The 17,591-nt window shown below is 45.6% G+C and overlaps 2 protein-coding genes across 4 annotated transcripts in view; one reads left to right on the forward strand and one right to left on the reverse strand.

Moving 5' to 3' along the window:
• NR1I2 (nuclear receptor subfamily 1 group I member 2) overlaps positions 1-6,257 on the forward strand; it is a 29,171-nt gene extending 22,914 nt beyond the window's left edge. The window contains exons 6-11 of the mRNA XM_064589560.1: positions 904-1,091; positions 1,834-2,108; positions 2,920-3,062; positions 3,256-3,372; positions 3,715-3,820; positions 5,152-6,257. Of these exons, the coding sequence (XP_064445630.1) occupies positions 904-1,091; positions 1,834-2,108; positions 2,920-3,062; positions 3,256-3,372; positions 3,715-3,820; positions 5,152-5,296 (974 nt within the window). The 3' untranslated portion in view covers positions 5,297-6,257. The remainder of the gene's footprint in view (positions 1-903; positions 1,092-1,833; positions 2,109-2,919; positions 3,063-3,255; positions 3,373-3,714; positions 3,821-5,151) is intronic.
• A 2,125-nt stretch (positions 6,258-8,382) lies between these two features.
• Positions 8,383-17,591, reverse strand: part of GSK3B (glycogen synthase kinase 3 beta) — a 206,801-nt gene continuing 197,592 nt past the window's right edge. For all 3 annotated transcript variants that reach the window (XM_064594927.1, XM_045902948.3, XM_045902949.3), the window contains one exon: positions 8,383-13,798. In XM_064594927.1, coding sequence (XP_064450997.1) covers positions 13,731-13,798 — 68 coding nt within the window. In that variant the 3' untranslated portion in view covers positions 8,383-13,730. The remainder of the gene's footprint in view (positions 13,799-17,591) is intronic.

Genomic DNA, 17,591 nt, shown 5'->3' on the forward strand with positions numbered 1-17,591 from the left:
CCAAACCTGGTGTCCTACAGAGGAACCATTGCAGACAGGTGACATAGGGTGATCTCATTCTACCCGTGAAGCTTTGGTGTACAAATGTGCTCCCAGGTCACTCTGAGATTAAAGCTGATGGGGAAAATGCAGGAAGCTTCCGGTGCATATTTGTCTCCACTGATCACAGAGTGGGCAGCCTCTTTCAGGGGACCAGTTCCCTGGGCATGTGGACAGGTCCTCACCTGGCTGTCCCTGCTGTTCCTCACACCAACCCCCACCTCTTCGCTCTGCCATGTGAGCGGGCTCCAGAAATCCATGGAAGGCCCTAAGGCTCCAGGCTAGACAGGAAGTGGCTGGAGTTGATATTTCTTGCTAAGCAGTAGCCCCAGCTCTCTAGGGTCTTGGAGACCCAGATGCCTCGGCGGGACTCTGAGGAGTCTGCCTGGTATCTAATCCACCAAAGAAGACTACTGTCAGGTGCCACTGATGGCCCACTTACCATGTGCCAGGAGCTCTGCGAGGCACTTTGCACGCCATGCCTAATTGTGGCAGCAGCGTGAAGGGGGCACTGTCGCTCCCAATTATGAAGAAGGAAACTGAAGCCCGGAGAGGTTAAGGAACTTGCTCAAGGTCACCACTAGTGAGTGGCAAAGCTGTCACTCAAACCCAGCACCTTTTGATTCTGCAGCTCGAGCTCTTCCCACGGTTCCACAAAGTTGTCGCAAACCCACTGCCTCAGGCAGCACACCAGCTGCATCTCGTTCTCTGTGCTTAACCCAGGGTTTCTCCAGGGGAGCCCACGGTCTAGGACAGGGTGGGTTTTTTGTCACCAGCACTTCCCCTGCCTGCTGCCTGGGGAGGGTCACCAAGGGCAGCCAAGCTCCTGCAGGTGCCTGAGCCTGTTCCTGGTTATCCCCGCAGTGATCATGTCGGACGCGGCTGTGGAGCAGAGGTGGGCTTTGATCAGGACGAAGAAGAGAGAACGGATGGGCACTCAGCCCCTGGGAACCAAGGGGCTGACTGAGGAGCAGCAGACGATGATCAGAGAGCTGATGGATGCTCAGATGAAAACCTTCGACACCACCTTCTCCAATTTCAAGAATTTCCGGGTATGAGGCTTTCTCAAGTTGGCTCAGCCATTATGCTAGCTCCTCAAAACCCCAGTCCCATTCCCAGGGGTTCTCAAAGAACCCCGAGGTGATCCTGACACAGGTTTGAGAATCTCTGTTCTCTCCTTCCACGGCAGGTAGCAAGTGGGGCTGAGCCAGAAACAGTTTTGGCAGCTGAGTTGCTCCAGGGTGGTTGGCCTTTGGGGCTTTATGAGGACAGGGTCAGGACCTGTTGGGGGTCTGGCGTTTGTGAACGGGTTTTACAGATCTAAGACACATTTGTGATCTCAGCAACGTGAGCCGTGTCTGATCCTGGTGCTCTCTTCCTGCTCTGTGCTCACAGGCATCTCAGGTGGCCGGCTCCACTCAGAGAGCTGGCAGCCAGTGACCCCAGGAGTCTGTTCTTTCCATCTGTGCCTCCCACAACCTCCTTTTTAAGTCAGGGATGCTTGGGACGCACCCATTGGTGGAGACCCCTTACATTCCACTGGGCAGAGAGCAAGCCCATTCCTGACCAGGCAGGGATGTGAGGGAACATTGATAGACAGATCCAGAAAGCGCACCACCTGATGTGTGTGTGCACGCGCATGCATGTGCATGTGCGTGCATTTGTGTGTGTGTGCATGCCTGCATTTGCGCATCCTCTCAGGCTGCAGCCGTGGCCATGAGCCCTCCTGGGCCTGTGTAGGAACCTGTTTGGGAGAATACATGCCGTCTGTCCTGTCCTCTCTCCGCCTCCCAGCTGCCAGAAGTGCCCAGCAGTGGTCGCGAGGTTCCGGAATCTCTGCAGACTCCAGTGGGGCAAGAAGCTGCCAAGTGGAGCCAGATCAGGGCAGACCTGTGCTCGCTGAAGGTCTCTCTGCGGCTGTGCCGGGAGGACGGCAGCGTCTGGAACTACAGACCCCACGCTGACAGCAGCGGGAGAGAGATCTTTTCCCTGCTGCCCCACATGGCCGACATGTCAACCTACATGTTCAAAGGCATCATCAACTTTGCCAAAGTCATCTCCCACTTCAGGTAGGACCCAGCGGCGGGCTGGGTGGGTGTGGAGAGGAGAATGCAGTGGCCAGCAGGTTCAAAGGGTCTAGGGTGGATTCCTCTGAATTTGGGCGATACTGGTGTCGAAAGACCCTCCTTAATCTCCACCTACCCTACCCATCAGTAGGCAGAGGGCAGGTTAGATTCCAGGAGCCCCTGTGGGCCTTATTTATTGGAGGGAGGGTGGCCACGGGTCAGATGGTAGCCAGTTAGGTCAAGGGAGTAAGAGAAAGGCCTGCTTGCATGTGTGGATCTTGGCAGATCCCCACTGACATCGATGACCCGCAATGTAACATCAAGGTTGAGGTTACGTGCCATTTCTTGTGAGCACAGTCCCCCCCGGAGGTGTGCATTACTACCGCCTTCATTCTGCAAATAGAAAACAGGTTCACTGAGGTCCAGGAACTTGCACAGGGTCGCAGTTAATCAGAGGGGCCAGATTTGGAAGCAGATTGCACAGAGTTCAAAGCCAGCTACCTGCCAGGTCCTGAGCCAGGCGCTGGGAAACCTGAGAGAATAAGCTCAACTTGCTGAGATTATGGATCTAAAAGAAGGGGGTGGTGCAGAAAACAAGGCAGCGAATTTCCGAGGAAACCGACGACAGGCAGGGGGCCCCTCAAGAGCCAGCCTAAATGTCCTCCCTTCTGGGCTCCTGCTGGAAATGCCCGTCAGCGGGGAGTCGGGGCCGCTCAGCTTGGGAGGGGGGTCAGCCTAACCCTGAGTGGCAGAGGAGGCCGCTGGTCTGTAGCACCCCGTGTGGAAGCTGGCACCCCCCCATCCTTGCCGCCAGGGACTTGCCGATCGAGGACCAGATCTCCTTGCTAAAGGGGGCCACCTTTGAGCTGTGCCAGCTGAGATTCAACACGGTGTTCAATGCCGAGACGGGAACCTGGGAGTGTGGCCGGCTGTCCTACTGCCTGGAAGACCCTGCAGGTGCCCGCGAGCCGCCCGCGAGCCGCCCGCCCACCCTGGCGGAGGGGGGCAAACACACGCGTGGAGGGAGGCGAAGAGCTGCGCCAGGATGTGCGGGTCCTGGGGTTGCAGGGCAGAGACCCGGCGATGGGAAAAAAGAGCCCGGTGAGGGAAGGCTGAGAAGGTGGCCTGTCCACCCTCCACCCACCTACAGGTGGCTTCCAGCAGCTTCTCCTGGAGCCCGTGCTGAAATTCCACCACAGGCTGAAGAAGCTGCAGCTGCATAAGGAGGAGTATGTGCTGATGCAGGCCATCTCTCTTTTCTCCCCAGGTGATGACCCCACCTGTCCTGCCTGGCCACTCCTCCCCCACCCCCACCCCCCCGCTTGCTGGCACCCCCCTCAGCTATAGCCGGAGGAGGCGGCAGGCCCACCCCCGCCCTCCCCAGATGGCCTTGCCCCCGTTCACTGCGCGGCCAGGAGGGGGCCCCTGACTGGCTTCTCCTTGGGTCGGTGGGGTGAGGCACCCTCCGAGTGCTACCCTCCCTTCCCTGCCTGGGTGCTTCTGGCTCCGGGAGGCGGTTGGCTGGCCACTTGCCCTCTCTGGGCCGGGCTGCTCTTGTCTTTGCCGCCACGGCCTTGCTGCCATCACACTGCCTTCCCCTCCCCACCAGACCGCCCGGGTGTGGCGCAGCGCAGCGTGGTGGACCAGCTGCAGGAGAGATTTGCCATCGCCCTGAAGGCCTACATCGAGTGCAGTCGGCCCCAGCCTGCCCACCGGTGAGCAGCAAGCAGGGAGGGCGTGAGGGGGTCCCTCCAGAAGCCCCGTCCTCTAGCCCCCCCGCCTGTTCTGGGCCTCTCGGAGAGGGCGGACTGGAGCCGCTCCTGGGGCAGCTTCTGGCCCAGTCAGCCTGAGCTCCAGCCCAACAACGGAGAAACCGGAGGGGGGCCAGAGGCCATGCCCAGCCATGGACATTGCTCCCTGAGGCACAGCTCCTGTCTGCCCTTTTCCACTCCTGTCAGCAGGGAGGGAACAGCCAGGTATTCCCCCGAGGCTCCTACAGGCTCTTCTAGCAATAGCCAGCAGTAACTGGCATGGTAGTGAAGATAACCATGACAACAACAATGATGGTAATAATAAATTTGCATTGCGGAGTGCCGGCCCTGGTACCAAGCAGTTTACATGTAATGTCCCCTTTGATCGTGAACACAGCCCCCACGAAATGGGTGCCACGACACCCTGCGAGGGGCTGGAGGCTCAGGGCGACTGCCTCAGGGTCCCCAGCCAGAGAGGCGGGATCTGGAGGCGGCCGCGGGCGGACACGTCGGTAGCCCACCCTTCTGAGCGCAGCCTGATCACCTCCAGGAACGAGCACAAGCAGACAGGGTAGGAAACTCCTTAGTTTGTTCTGGCCACAACCAAAGGAGGAAGGCTGCTCAGGGGTTTCCGTCCCTTCACTGCCTCTCAGCAGCCCCACGGGCCCGGGCCGTGACGGGTGAAGGCCTGCACAGGGTGCGCTGGCTGCCCTTCAAGCCCCAAGTCCTTACTTGGCCCCCTTCAACTTTATTTTGAGCTCAGCCTCTGGGCCATGTCTTGATTTGCTTGGTCCTCCCCTGTGTGGAGCCAGGAGGCGTCGTGCAGAAACTAAGGCGCGAGGTTTGTCTCAGATGCTAGATCCCAGGCTAGATCCAGGAAGGATCTGCAGGGCAGCCCGTAGTCCCTGCCTCCACAGCTGCTCCGCTCGGCCCTGACCCGCAGCCATTCGCCGAGGCAGTGAATCCCCTCCACCCCCGGGACTGCCCTCTGTGCCCGGCCCCCGCAATGCCTGGATTTTCCCACGGAGGTGTCTGTGTCCGAGGACTCCAGCCCAGGGCGTGAGGGGCCAGCGAGGAGTGCAAGTCTACGCCCCAGTCCCCCCAAGCTGCTCTGCCCTTCTCATCCGCGGACTAAGAGAAGCTTAAGGAATGCGACTGAGCCTTGTCTCTTGGCTCGCCTGAGATGTTCTAAGAATAATGCCCCCAAACTTGTGCAACTTCAAAGCAGCCCCAGGGTTGGTGGATGGGGCCAAGGGTGGGCAGCACCCCCAACTTTTCCTCTGGCTGGCCTGCAGGTTCCTGTTCCTGAAGATCATGGCCATGCTCACCGAGCTCCGCAGCATCAATGCTCGGCACACCCAGAGGCTGCTGCGCATCCAGGACACACACCCCCTCGCTAGCCCCCTCATGCGGCAGTTGTTCGGCATCACAGATGGCTGAGCGGCTGCCTCCCTGGTAGAGCCTCCGAGGGGCAGCCTGAGCCAGAGCCCTGCCCTCGGAGCTGCCATTCCTGGGACTAGATAGATGGCTACTGGGGAGAGCTGGCAATGCCCTGCAGGTCCTCCCTCCCCGGGGAACTCACAACCATTCCTCAGGAAAGGGACGAGGGTCTCCCCAGAGTGAAGCATAGAGTGAAGCCATAGACACTTTGATGGAGAGCGCACTGGCCTATAGACCAGGCCCATTCAGAGGCAAGACCACCCTCCCCTTGGAAATGGCCCTGTGGTCTGAGCATCTAGTGTCATGGTGGGAGAGGGGAAGTGTCTGTGAGAGAAGCCAGAAGGCCTACAGCAAACGTCAGAGTCTTGTCATGACCTGTCTATTCTTTCTTCCTTCTGCGTCCTTCATTCTGTGTCTCTGCATCCATGCAAACACATTAGTAAGCACCAACAATATGCAGTTTGCTGTGGGGTATGCGCCGACTCAGACATAGTTCTGGACCTCCAAGACTTTAAAAGTTCAACTTAAGAAAACAAAGCAGAAACACAGAGAGCTTTGAGCCAAAGAAGTGGTAAGGGCCATAAGAAGCACAAGGAATTTCTTCCTGTGAACGCGGAGCTGTGTGGGCTTCCTGAGGGACCAAGTGAGGGATCTGTGGAACATGTGTTCGTGGGAGGAAGGGCACTAACTGGCTGTGTGCACATGTGTGTGACTTAGTGTAGGTCTGCTCCACGTCTGACCTGGGGCTTGGGTTTGCCCCCGAGGCTGGAACACTGGGGTGCTCTCTGCGACGAGGTTGTGTTGAGAGGCAGTTAATAAACATGCTAGCTATGCATGCACTCTATCTTCCTGTTTACACATCTATTTTGAAAGCTAAAGAAAATGACAATGGTTGCTTTGTTTATAGCCATTTTGAGTAAAAATGTTTTTGCCTTTGGTGCAAATTAAATTTTGACTAATATTACATAAGGCATTCTACACCTAAGGACAAGACTTAGCAAATATGTTCATGAGTTTCGTGTCAAATCAAGGCAAGAGGATTTAAATAATTAATTTTTGGCTAGAAATTTAAACCCTTTTTTGCCTTCTTTTCTGGGGAGAAAAGAAATGTGCGGGTGGGAAAATAGAAATATTATTATATAATATACATATCTATTTCTTCACTACTTGTTTTACTATTGCCCTTTACACATCTGACGGCTGTTGGTGTAAAAACAAAAATTTTAACTTGGTTTGCTCATAAAATTATCCCATATAAAAATCCATATAAAAATGATACACCCCACAATATGGTATATGTGTTGGTGTATATATATACCAAAATTAAAAATGTGGTTAGTAATTGAATTAATTTTAAATGTCTAATGTTTTGAGGCAAATGAAGCTGCAAGTTAACCGAATTTTAAGGAACAGACACTTGTTTAGCTTTTACCATTTTACAAAAAGCAGGCCAAACTTTGAGAACATAAGAAATTGTTGACATTATAAATCAAAGCAAGCAAACATATTCCTTGGCATCTCCCCAGATTTACCAGCCTCTTCTGCATTAAGGATATAGAACACACTCATTTTTAGAAAAGAAACTGAGGGGAAAAAAGAGCTCCTCTCTCCAAATACAGTGAATACAAATTTTGTTCCCAGGAATTTTGTCTCATTACACTCATTGGGAAATAGGAATTTTATTCAACTGTATTCATAAATCATATGCATCTCCTCTTCCCCATTGAAATAATTTTGAATGTGCTATTCATTCAAGAGCCCAAAATTGTTAAATATAGGCTACAGTAAGCCAAAATTAAGATGGGATGTAAACTCCCATGTCCTGGTATTGATTTTAAAAATACCTGCGTAGCTGAATTGATATGTACAGAGGATTTCTGTATCATACAAAAATTATTGTAGTCCAAGTGTAGTTAAGATTCAAGGTGAGATACACCAAATTGCTCACACACGATACTTCAATAGCTTTGTGGATCTTGACTTTATAGGGCTAGGAGCCAGATTCCACTTTACTCCTCTCAAACGTTTGGATTGCTCCATTACTCCCTTTTCTGAGCCTTTGAACATACAGAACTGTCAGTTTCTAGGCATCTCTGTGGCTGCTGTGCATTTTCTATGTCTTGTCTCAGGTGAGGATAGAATCCGTCTGCAAAGCTCAGGAGAAAAGCCCTTCTAAGTAAGTACTGCTTGCCTTCTGGCCCCCTCATTAGCCAGAGACACTCAACAGCCAATCTCTATCTGGCCCAGACATTAAGGATCCAATGAAAGCATTGACATCAACAAGTTTTCTTGTGGGAAGGCTGGGGTGGCCTCTCCTTTCTAGAGAAGAGGATGTAAAGAGAAACAGACATTGGATTGGCCATCCCTTCCCAGCTTCTGACAACTCGTGGGCCTCATCATGCCATGTTACACAGCAGCTTCCGTTTCCTCCGGACACGTTCCCTTAACATGCCCACAGTGCTGCTAAGTCTGAAGGTGCTGGTGAGCAGATGAGTATTTACACCTGCGAAATGGGTGGCCGTATCATCACTCTGGGTCACTTCCTTTCACAAACTTCTCCATGAAGAGCTCTGCAATCTGACCCCTCCCTTTCCTATTTCTAGAACACCTATGAAATGGCCTCCACCACCACTGTTCTCCTGAAATGTGATCCAAAGGACAGGTTGGTCGGTACTTTCTGGAAGAACTTCAGAGCTAAAAATGCAGTCTTTCAGGCTTTAAGTTAAAAGGGTACCTTGCTCAACTGCAACTCAAATAGGGCAGGAAATAGAATAGTAGTGAATCCCAAACAAATGCACTTCAGTGCCATCAGGAGGCCCATCCCACAAGCGCTATCTTTATGTTTGCATTGTTCTCCTTCCCCCAACCCCCTGCAGCTGGTAGACATGTTTAACTATTTCTCAAGTATTAGCCAACCCCACCGCCACAATAAATACAATGAGCAAATAAACAGAGGAGCAGACTTAATCCAATATAAATTTGTTTTTATTGCAGCAGCAGTCACATGACTTTATATCTAGCCTTTAGATTAGGCCTGACAGAGTGAGCCAGCCCTAAAAAAATGATGTTTCTTTTTGCACTAAGAGACGTAACATGTTTACATACATCATCCAGTATTGGAAATGAGCAGATTCAAACACAACATGTGTTGGTTACCTGGGAGGTACAGCCCCACGGTTTGTGGTGGTCATATATTTTACAGATACTCCCAAAGACCGTTACTAATGGGATGAAAGTTAAAAGAAAACACAGCTACACCAAACCATGAACACAGTAATCAAAGACAGCAGCTTATACACGTTTTAAAAAATTTGTCCCTTTCAAGGACATTTTCTTTCTTTTCAAAGCAGTGTCTGCAAAGCTTCCTCTACATCAAATCCAAAGGTTTCCAAGATGGAAGCTGCACCTCTTGGGGCTATACAATGGAGTAAGATCATTTAAAGAATGAGAACTGGTGTTCATATCTGGATTTCATAATAAAGATCCATGTTTCTCTAATTGGAGGAACGGAGATGGTGACGTGACTACATATTGCAGTAGCAAAATAGGGTAAAGAAAAGAGGGTTGGGTACTGAAATAAAGACCACACACTTGTGAATTTTAATTTCATTTCCAGGCTAACCTACTTTTTATTTAATGCAAATTACAGTACCAGTTAACTATTTCCAAACCAAGTCACATAGAACGAAATGTATTTACAAGGGAATGGGGGAAGGGAAAAAAAACATTGAGCATACTTTTCACAAAAAAGTTTATATTTAAAATGAAAAAAAAAAAATCAGTCACAGAGGCATTCAAGTAGTAATAATGTTATACAGATTTTGCTTTTCCTTTATATCAAGACAGATTTGCACAAGTGTTTGCAATAGTTTGTATACAACCCACAGTCCTTTATATATATATATATATATATATAATAAATTTTGTTTAGATTTGTTTTTAAGATGGAAGTGGTCACGCTAATTGGTATGTGTACAGGCCCAAGTGATCCATCGGCAACACATTTATAAATGCAAATTTTACAGGCAAGCACATTTTCATACATTTATCTGTATCTGCCTGTAGACAGATACAGTAAGAAAAAAAAACTTAAAAATGAACACAAGGAAGTCTACTTTGTCAAGCTAACCCCTTATGTACTGGTTGTCATTTTGCTTTTATTGCAGAGGTGCAAAACGGAGCAACAAACTTGGAATAAAACGTCGTAACCCTTGTGAAAATAATCCAAACCCCAGGGATTACTTTCAAAGCCTCTCAAACGTAGACCTTAGTCTGGGACTCTACTCTGCTTCTAGTTGTCGTATTTTCAGTGGCTCAGGTTTCTACCAGAATATTGTAAAGCATGCTTAGTTTATTTTTCTATGTAGGGGAGAAAGTGTTCAGCTCTGTGATTAGATGATCACTAACATGAACAATAGAAATCAGATACAATTTTGGTTTAAGACAAAGGAAAAAACCCCCAAACTCCTGGGGATCTGGCATTGGCCAAGCTTCCTTTGGAAGACTCCAAAGTTAAATCCCTTAAAAAGGAAAGGGAAAAAGAAATGATATGCCAGTGTCTTTATATCCACAGGGATAGAGAATACAATAGTCCTCTCAGAAACCTTTGTATTGGTGCAGACAATATGACTGGTTAGGCAGGCTTTGTTAAAACACAAAACAAAAATATGTGTCTAAAAATTAAGAGGACTTAAAAAACGGACACAACATGTCACTGGAAAGAAGGTGCAGTCTTCTGCCTTGCTGGAATGAACACACGATGTTTCAAAAATAGCAACCTTTGGTTTGGTAAAGTTTGTTTTTTTCTTCTACTCAAGACATCTTATATGGAGTACTTGGAGGCAAAACAAATGGTTTTGATTTTTTTCTTTCAAAAAAGGCCTTCATGATGGGCACACAGTAAGAATTAAACTTATTTTTAAAGAAGGAAATGAAAAGGACATTTCACTGAACAGGGGTCGAGGGGGCAGGAGGGAGGGGATGGGCTGAGATCCCTTGTTAACAAGACAGTCCTCTTGGCTCGGCACAGTAACCGCTAGTAACTGCACTAGAGCACTGTAGACCACTGATGGAGCAGAACCTGATACTATTAAGAAACTTGGATTTATAAAAACCAACTGTCTCTCTTTCATTTGGGAAGGAAGTGGATAAGGGGGAGAGAGCATGGAAGGCTCCTGGAATCTGCTGTTTGTAAGGCCGATGGTTGGGACTTGGGGAAGAGATGAGCAAACTCAAATCTATTCAGTCTCTTCCAGCTCTAGGGCTCCCTGGCACGACACGAAGTCCCTGGATGGACTAAGTATGAAATGAAGCCGGTCACTGCTACTGACTGAGGAGGAAACAGCTGCTCAGAACCAAAACAAAGGCAGGGCTTAAATGAAGTGAGGTCATGAACACAGTTTCCTCTTTCCACTCCTGAGCATGGTATCACTGAAATTAACTGTGGAAGGGGCAAAGACACTGTTAGGCGTGAGTTATTATTTCAAAGGGAAAGGGGTAGGACAGGGAGACACGGATAGAAAATCCAATTAAAATTTGAAAAATGAAAAACAAAACCAAAAAACAAACACATGGAAGCGAAGGCACTCCAAACTATATAGATACACTATACATTGCTAGAGTTATTGTTACAATAATACAGGCCGGTACCTACTGTACAGAGTTAAAACTATATGGCTTTAAAAAGCTCGTCTACATTTTGTCTGATTATTAAACAGAATCACTGCCCTGAACAGTAACTTTTTGCTCATTAATTAACAGTTCCTGGGTCCACATATTTACATACAAAACAATAAAACTTAAATTTAAAAACATTGAAAGAAAATATAATGTACAAGCTTGAATTTGGTGAGGAGCTTTTTATTATTATTATTATTATTATTATTTACAAAAAGATATTCAGAGACCTGGATCTCACTTGTATAAAAGAGTTCTGTGATACCGCCATGATCCTTGAGAAAGAAAAATCATACACCTCAGCCCTCATACACATACACACAGGAATGAGAGAAAAGCATCTGACTTTTCTCTCTTCTTCTCTTACCCCATTTATGGGGACAAAGGAGGGGAGAGTGTTTCCTAAAACAAGCACAGATTTTTATGGACTCTAGCAAATATACCAAGTCCAGAGTAGTGTCTGTGTCCAAATGTTTGGCTGGGCAGTTTGGTGTGAGAGCAGGTCCATTTCTCTGTCATAGACCTGCTGTTCAGCTTTTTATAAATCCTTTCTGAAAATGGTCTACCAAAGCCATTCCCTTTAGGAATTACCCGGCCAAATACTCTGATTCAGACTTCTTTCAAAGCTTAATTAGCTCTCAGAAGTGCATTATGAAATGTAAAGGTCAATTTGTTCGATTTGGTTTGAGTGTGTTTCCTTTCTCACGAACTCAGATATAACCAGAGGTTTGAGAAACCCCTTTTGTGGCCTAAGAGCTTAGCTAAACAGTGAGTGAAAACTAAGATGGCTCACAGTTGCCCTTCTGGGTATTGGTTCACTTCAGCAGGCAGTAGGACTCTCTTGGAGAGTCGCACATACTTGGTAAAGAAGCAGGACAGGGTACCGGGACCTGCGTTGAGGGCTGCCAAGAGACTCCACTTCCAAATCACCGGGAGGGCAAGACCCCTAACACGACCTAAGGTGGCAATGAGGAAGGGGAAGGGAGGTTACACATGATCGAGGGCTCAGCTCTACAGCCCTACAGTTATCAACTAACCTTGGAAAGTGTGGAGGGAAGAGTGGGTAGAAGGGAGAGGCGGCCATCACTCAAGTGATCTTTAAATGTAAAGTACAACTGATTGTGCCTTAAAGATTCATAGGTCAAGTAATGGCCCATAAGCACCAAGGTGACTAAGGTTCATTTTAGAGTATATAAGGCCCACAAAGATGTCAACCTTAAAAGTATAAAACAAACTAGTTGTGAAAATCTATTTCCTCACTGCAAACATAATCCTTCAATCCTCTTTGCTTTCCAAGGAATATTGCTTTTTCTTCAAAAACAGAAACTGAGTCTTACACCATTCACTGATACACAAAGAAAACAGAAACAAAAACTCTTAACTGGGTGTGGGGGGAAACATTCTTCTCATGCTTCAACCAGTTGATTTTGATACTGTGGACAAAAACAAAAATAAAAGGCAGTATTGAATCTATGTATATATAACATATATACATACACACATTTATATAATCCGCTTTCCTATAAAGTCAGCAGGTACACGTGACTGTTTATACCATTTTGATGTGTAGTTCTTAATATTCCTACCATCTAAAATCACAATGGTCTGACATACATCAATAAATAAAGTTTTAAAAGCATGAGGTTAAAAAAAAGCTGAAATTAAATACAGATTCTAGATTTGGATTTAAAATCAGAACTATGTGCAGAATGTGGCAATTTCTGCAAGCTCAATTTGTAATTAAAAATATGAAAAATAAACCAGTAGACTGTTACAGTTCACATTATTTAACTACAATGTCCTCTCAAGTGTATCTTTCCAAGGGAAGCAACTTTAGAAACAAATCTGGACAAATTCATTCACAGTGGTGAGATCTGCTCTTGGCCTGTCCCCTTCCTCCAGGTTCATCAGCTTTTGACCTCTGCAGCCAGAATGACTGGCTCAAATCCTTTTCAGTCTTCTGGTCACCAGTTTAAAACTGTACTAAGATTTGCAGAGAACCTTTGGTCAGGCAAACAAAGATCCACCCTCAGAGCACGCATGCTCCTCCTTTGATAGCCTCCAATTTAAGTTTCTTCACCACTAGCACTGATTAAGAGCAAAACAAAACCTTATCAAAGCCAATTAAGAATCTTCAAACTTTATTGACCTCCCTGGGTTACATACAAATGATACACATTTCCTTGTTTGTCTACCACACCTGCCCCCAACATACCAAAGGCAAGTCTTCAAATACCCGAGGATATGGATGAATTTGACAAGTGACACTGAAGTCCCCATTGAGTTACACCTGCTAAGCTCCCAACCAATTTCAAGCTGTGCACTATACCAAAGTCTTACACTTGACTTTAAAAGAAAACAAAGTTCAAAAAAAACTTCAGCACAGAACAAAGTCTTCTTCTTTTGTGGAAGGGGCACGAGGCAGGAGTCCTGTTTTTAAAGTATACAACAGCAGACTTTTGATAAAAAAAGATTGTCGTGGGAGAGAGATTGTGTGTTCTAGTGCTCCGCTTTCCCCTCCCCACAACCCCTCCCACCCCCTGGATCTCCCTCAAAGTGAGAATACAATGAAATTGGTTTGTATTTATAGATATTTTACAAGGTTAAATAAGAACAACAATAATAATAAAAAAATTTGAACACTAAAATGAGCAGGTTTTTTTCTCTTTTTAATTTTCTTTCCAAACGTGACCAGTGTTGCTGAGTGACACTCAAGTAACTGGCGGTTTTTCCTGTGCAACTGGCTGCTCGGGACTATTCAGGTGGAGTTGGAAGCTGATGCAGAAGCAGCGTTGTTGGTCTGTCCACGGTCTCCGGCATTAGCATCTGCAAATCAGAAGTCCCGAGAGAGAGCATGAGCAATGCTTTAATACCCCAACGAGACAAGTATACTGCCTCAACTGCAGACTGTGAGCTGTGTGGTCTTCCAAGCTGTATCTGAAAAGGTTGTTTTAAATATGGCCAATACTATGAAATCTGAATTTCTTTCTGCTAAGAGCCGAGTCCATGTCTTGGCCTGGTCCTCGTGCAGGGAAGATAAGCGTCTTTGAATAAGTTGGGGCCAGAGACCACTCTGTCAAAACTCCTGCTACTGCTGGGATTAGCAGTACGTGCATGAATACTCAGTTGGGAGTCTGGCTCACTTGAAAATAAGTGAACAGTGCACAGCTGGGAAAACTTGCTGAACACTCTGAACCAGGGTATGCCATCTGCTTAAGTGGGTGAAATGGGTGCAGGCACTGAACGTAACATGGGTCAGCACTGAGAGGCAGAAGCACTATGCATAAATCAGCCTCACTGCTTACTCTCTAAGTTCAGTCCTTCTTCATTATTTGTAGAAGTGGAAGACAATGAGCAAAAAAGAAACAGCCACTGCAGGACTGATTCACTTACTCAATTCAATAAAGCATCTTGTAGTCAAATATCTTGGCACTGAGCTTACTTCGCCTAATCTTTTGGAAATATGTGTAACTTTAACTTTAACTCTCCACCCCCCCCCCTCGCTTTGAAGGTCTATTATTATTTCACAGCATCTATTAACATTTAAGTGGGCATTTAGTTGCATCTGGATCAACACTGCATCTCAGGTAGGCAACAGACCGCTGTTTCAGTCGGCTAGTCCAGCCGTGCTCCTGTGTCATCATGCATGTGGACTGCTAATACGCACTGCTGGGCCTATTTTCTCCCCAACACTTCACACTGAGCCCTGAACAAGAAGAGAAGGGGCTCGACTGGGATGGGTAACTTCTAAGAGCCACCTTCCTGGAAGTCATACTGTCCTTGACCATCAAAGCTGGTGACACCCAAAATACAAGTTCAAAACCAGGTTCTGAAGTTCAGAAGTTTTGTCTCCCTAGAGACTGAAGTTCTCCTATATCCTCTAATGAGTAAACAACTGTCATGGCTGAATGCAACATTTGTCTTTGGATCTTTTTTGTTTGAATTTTTTAATTAGAGCAAGAACAAAAGACCCCAAGGACACAGAACTCTTTACTTAAGGATTAGCTGTTCAGTTTATCATTCCAATGGCCACTCTATAAAAACCATACTTCTTTTCTAAATTCCTGATTTTCCTGCCCTCAAAATAATCTGCCCTTATATACATTTAACTCAGCCTTTGGGGAAGAAATGTTTGTATCTCTCACTTTGATTGGTTATGTTTAATTCATTTAATTTCCTTCAAAACACTTATAGCTGCTTCTAATCCTGTTTTCATGAAGATAAGTGTAAACATTACAGTATCAGGGTCAGGGTCAGGCACATGGGACAGGTGGCAAGGTATATGACACAGCACTTTTCTCCAAAGGCAGATACATGCCTTTTCCAATAATCACTACATAACTATGTCTAACACTTCATTCACGACTCCTGGTCTTTCTTCAATGTGCCCTTCGTAGCGGGAATTTTACTCTTCAATGATCACCCAAATTCTGTCAACAATGATACCATCAATTTCTGTCCAGGTCACATGTTCCTGTAAGCCTTTCTCAAGAAAAACAATCATTTTCATAATTCAAGCACAGGCTGACTTAAAAACAAGTCTAGAAAAAGCCTGCAAGGCCGCAGAGCTATTTCAGAATGATAATGACCCTCACAAATCCAAACTTATTGTAGCATTTCTCATGCGCTGGACGACACTCAGAACCTAGGCATGATCATCATCAAATAGCACTTCTCACTTTTCGTATGTGAAGAGGACAGGTACAGCTTTCATGTTCTGGTCTTCCAATCATGAGGAATTTACCTGCTTGACCATGACAGGCATGGCAGGCGGCAGCTACACTGGAGGACACCCACTAAGGTTCGTTTACATAGCCATCCAGTTCATTATGTTAATTTACTCTTTAGCAAAATCCTATTGTGTGCATGAATTTGAAGAAACAAATTCAACTTCTGAGTAATAAAATTTGAAGACACTTAGGCTCCTCAGGTTTGTAATTTAATGATTTCATATTTTTTTTCTCTGAATTATCTCCATATCCCCTGTTAAGTAAAATTTTAACAGCTAAATATTTTGATTACAAATACCCTTGAAAGCAAAGTCACAGCACTGTATTCATTCATCAAACAGAAACAGAAACAAAAAACCTCTGCCTACTGCAACAAATTACATTTAAAACCAAATTATATATGTCCTTTGTAAGAAAAAGAACAGAGATCTGTTTTTCAGAGGCAGACAAAGTACAGGGAGGAGAAACCCACAACAAAGAAAACGTAAAGCTCTACAAACTCAAGAGTAGCTCCCACAGAACACCCGGCTTACTGACCGAATAAAACTACATTTCGTAAGCTCTTCTTGGTGCATACTTACTTTACTCCTACCACCAATTCTGTAAACTTATTTTACATAGTTGAATTAATATGGGCTTTTTATAATAAAAATGTTACATTAATTAAAAACTGTCACTGGATTTGGATGTTTACTGTAATTTCTATAATATTTCTTCTCAAATATTTAAACAGTAACTCCTTAAAAGCAGCACAATTCATTTTGTTCCTATCTCCTGCATTCCCTTCCCTTTACATTCATACTGGTAAAAGTGATGCTACTGGGGAGGGGGGTGGGGGGATGGGTTAGCACGGTGATGGGTATTAAAGAGGGCACGTATTGAATAGAGCACTGGGTGTTATATGCCAACAATGAATCATGGAACACTACATCAAAAACTAATGATGTAATGTATGGTGATTAACATAATAAAATTTTAAAAATGCAAAAAAAAAAAAGAAAAATAACAACAGCAACAACAAAAAACCATAATGCTACTTGGCATTATGGTTTAAAGGATCAGCTAACATCTTTTGATTATAAAGCATCCAATTCAACTATGAATAACCAAAGACTGTACAGTCTCATTTTTAGTCTTGAGATGCTATCCTGAAATTCGCGATGTATCTTTTTTCAATCTAATCCAACTCCACAAACACTGAGTATGAGAACCAACTGTACCACTTAATAGCTATGTGACACTGGAACAAGTTATTTAACCTCTCTACGCCTCAATTTCTTCATCTGTAAAATGGAGATAGTACTACGTGCCTATGAAATAAGGCCTAGGAAGGGCTTAGTACAGTACCTGGGTTATAGTAATTGTTCAATAAGTGGAACGGCAAAAGAGACATCAGAAAATACATAAATGTATAGTTCAGTGTGAGTGCAATAACATCATCACCACCATAATGTCAGTGGCAGCAACTGTTAACATCTGAATGCTTACCAATGTGCTAGACATCATACTAAGTACATTGCATGCCCACAGAGCAACCCCAAGAAATAGATACAATGATTGCCCCCATTTGCAAATGGGAAAATAGAGGCACAAAGAAATTAAGCAATGTGCCCATGGTTGCAGAGCTAACAAATGGGAGAACTGAGCACAGAGACGTTAGAGGAAGAGAATGACGGCCTTTATGGGTACTACAAGGTACAGCAGAAAAGATTTCCTAGCAAAGGAAGAAAAGAGCTTAAGGGGACTTTCATTCAGACCTAACTCCTACCTAATCCACTATGATTTCTAGAAGCCTATTTCTATTGTCTAAAAGGGTTACTACATTAAAACAGATCTGTGAATTTATAGTAAGAAGAATTAAAAGTACAGTTATTTTATTTCCTAATTCT

This window comes from Mirounga angustirostris, unplaced genomic scaffold, assembly GCF_029215605.1.
Source record: "Mirounga angustirostris isolate CCGP_5_RB_7025 unplaced genomic scaffold, mMirAng1.0.hap1 SCAF_1, whole genome shotgun sequence".
Taxonomy (NCBI): domain Eukaryota; kingdom Metazoa; phylum Chordata; class Mammalia; order Carnivora; family Phocidae; genus Mirounga; species Mirounga angustirostris.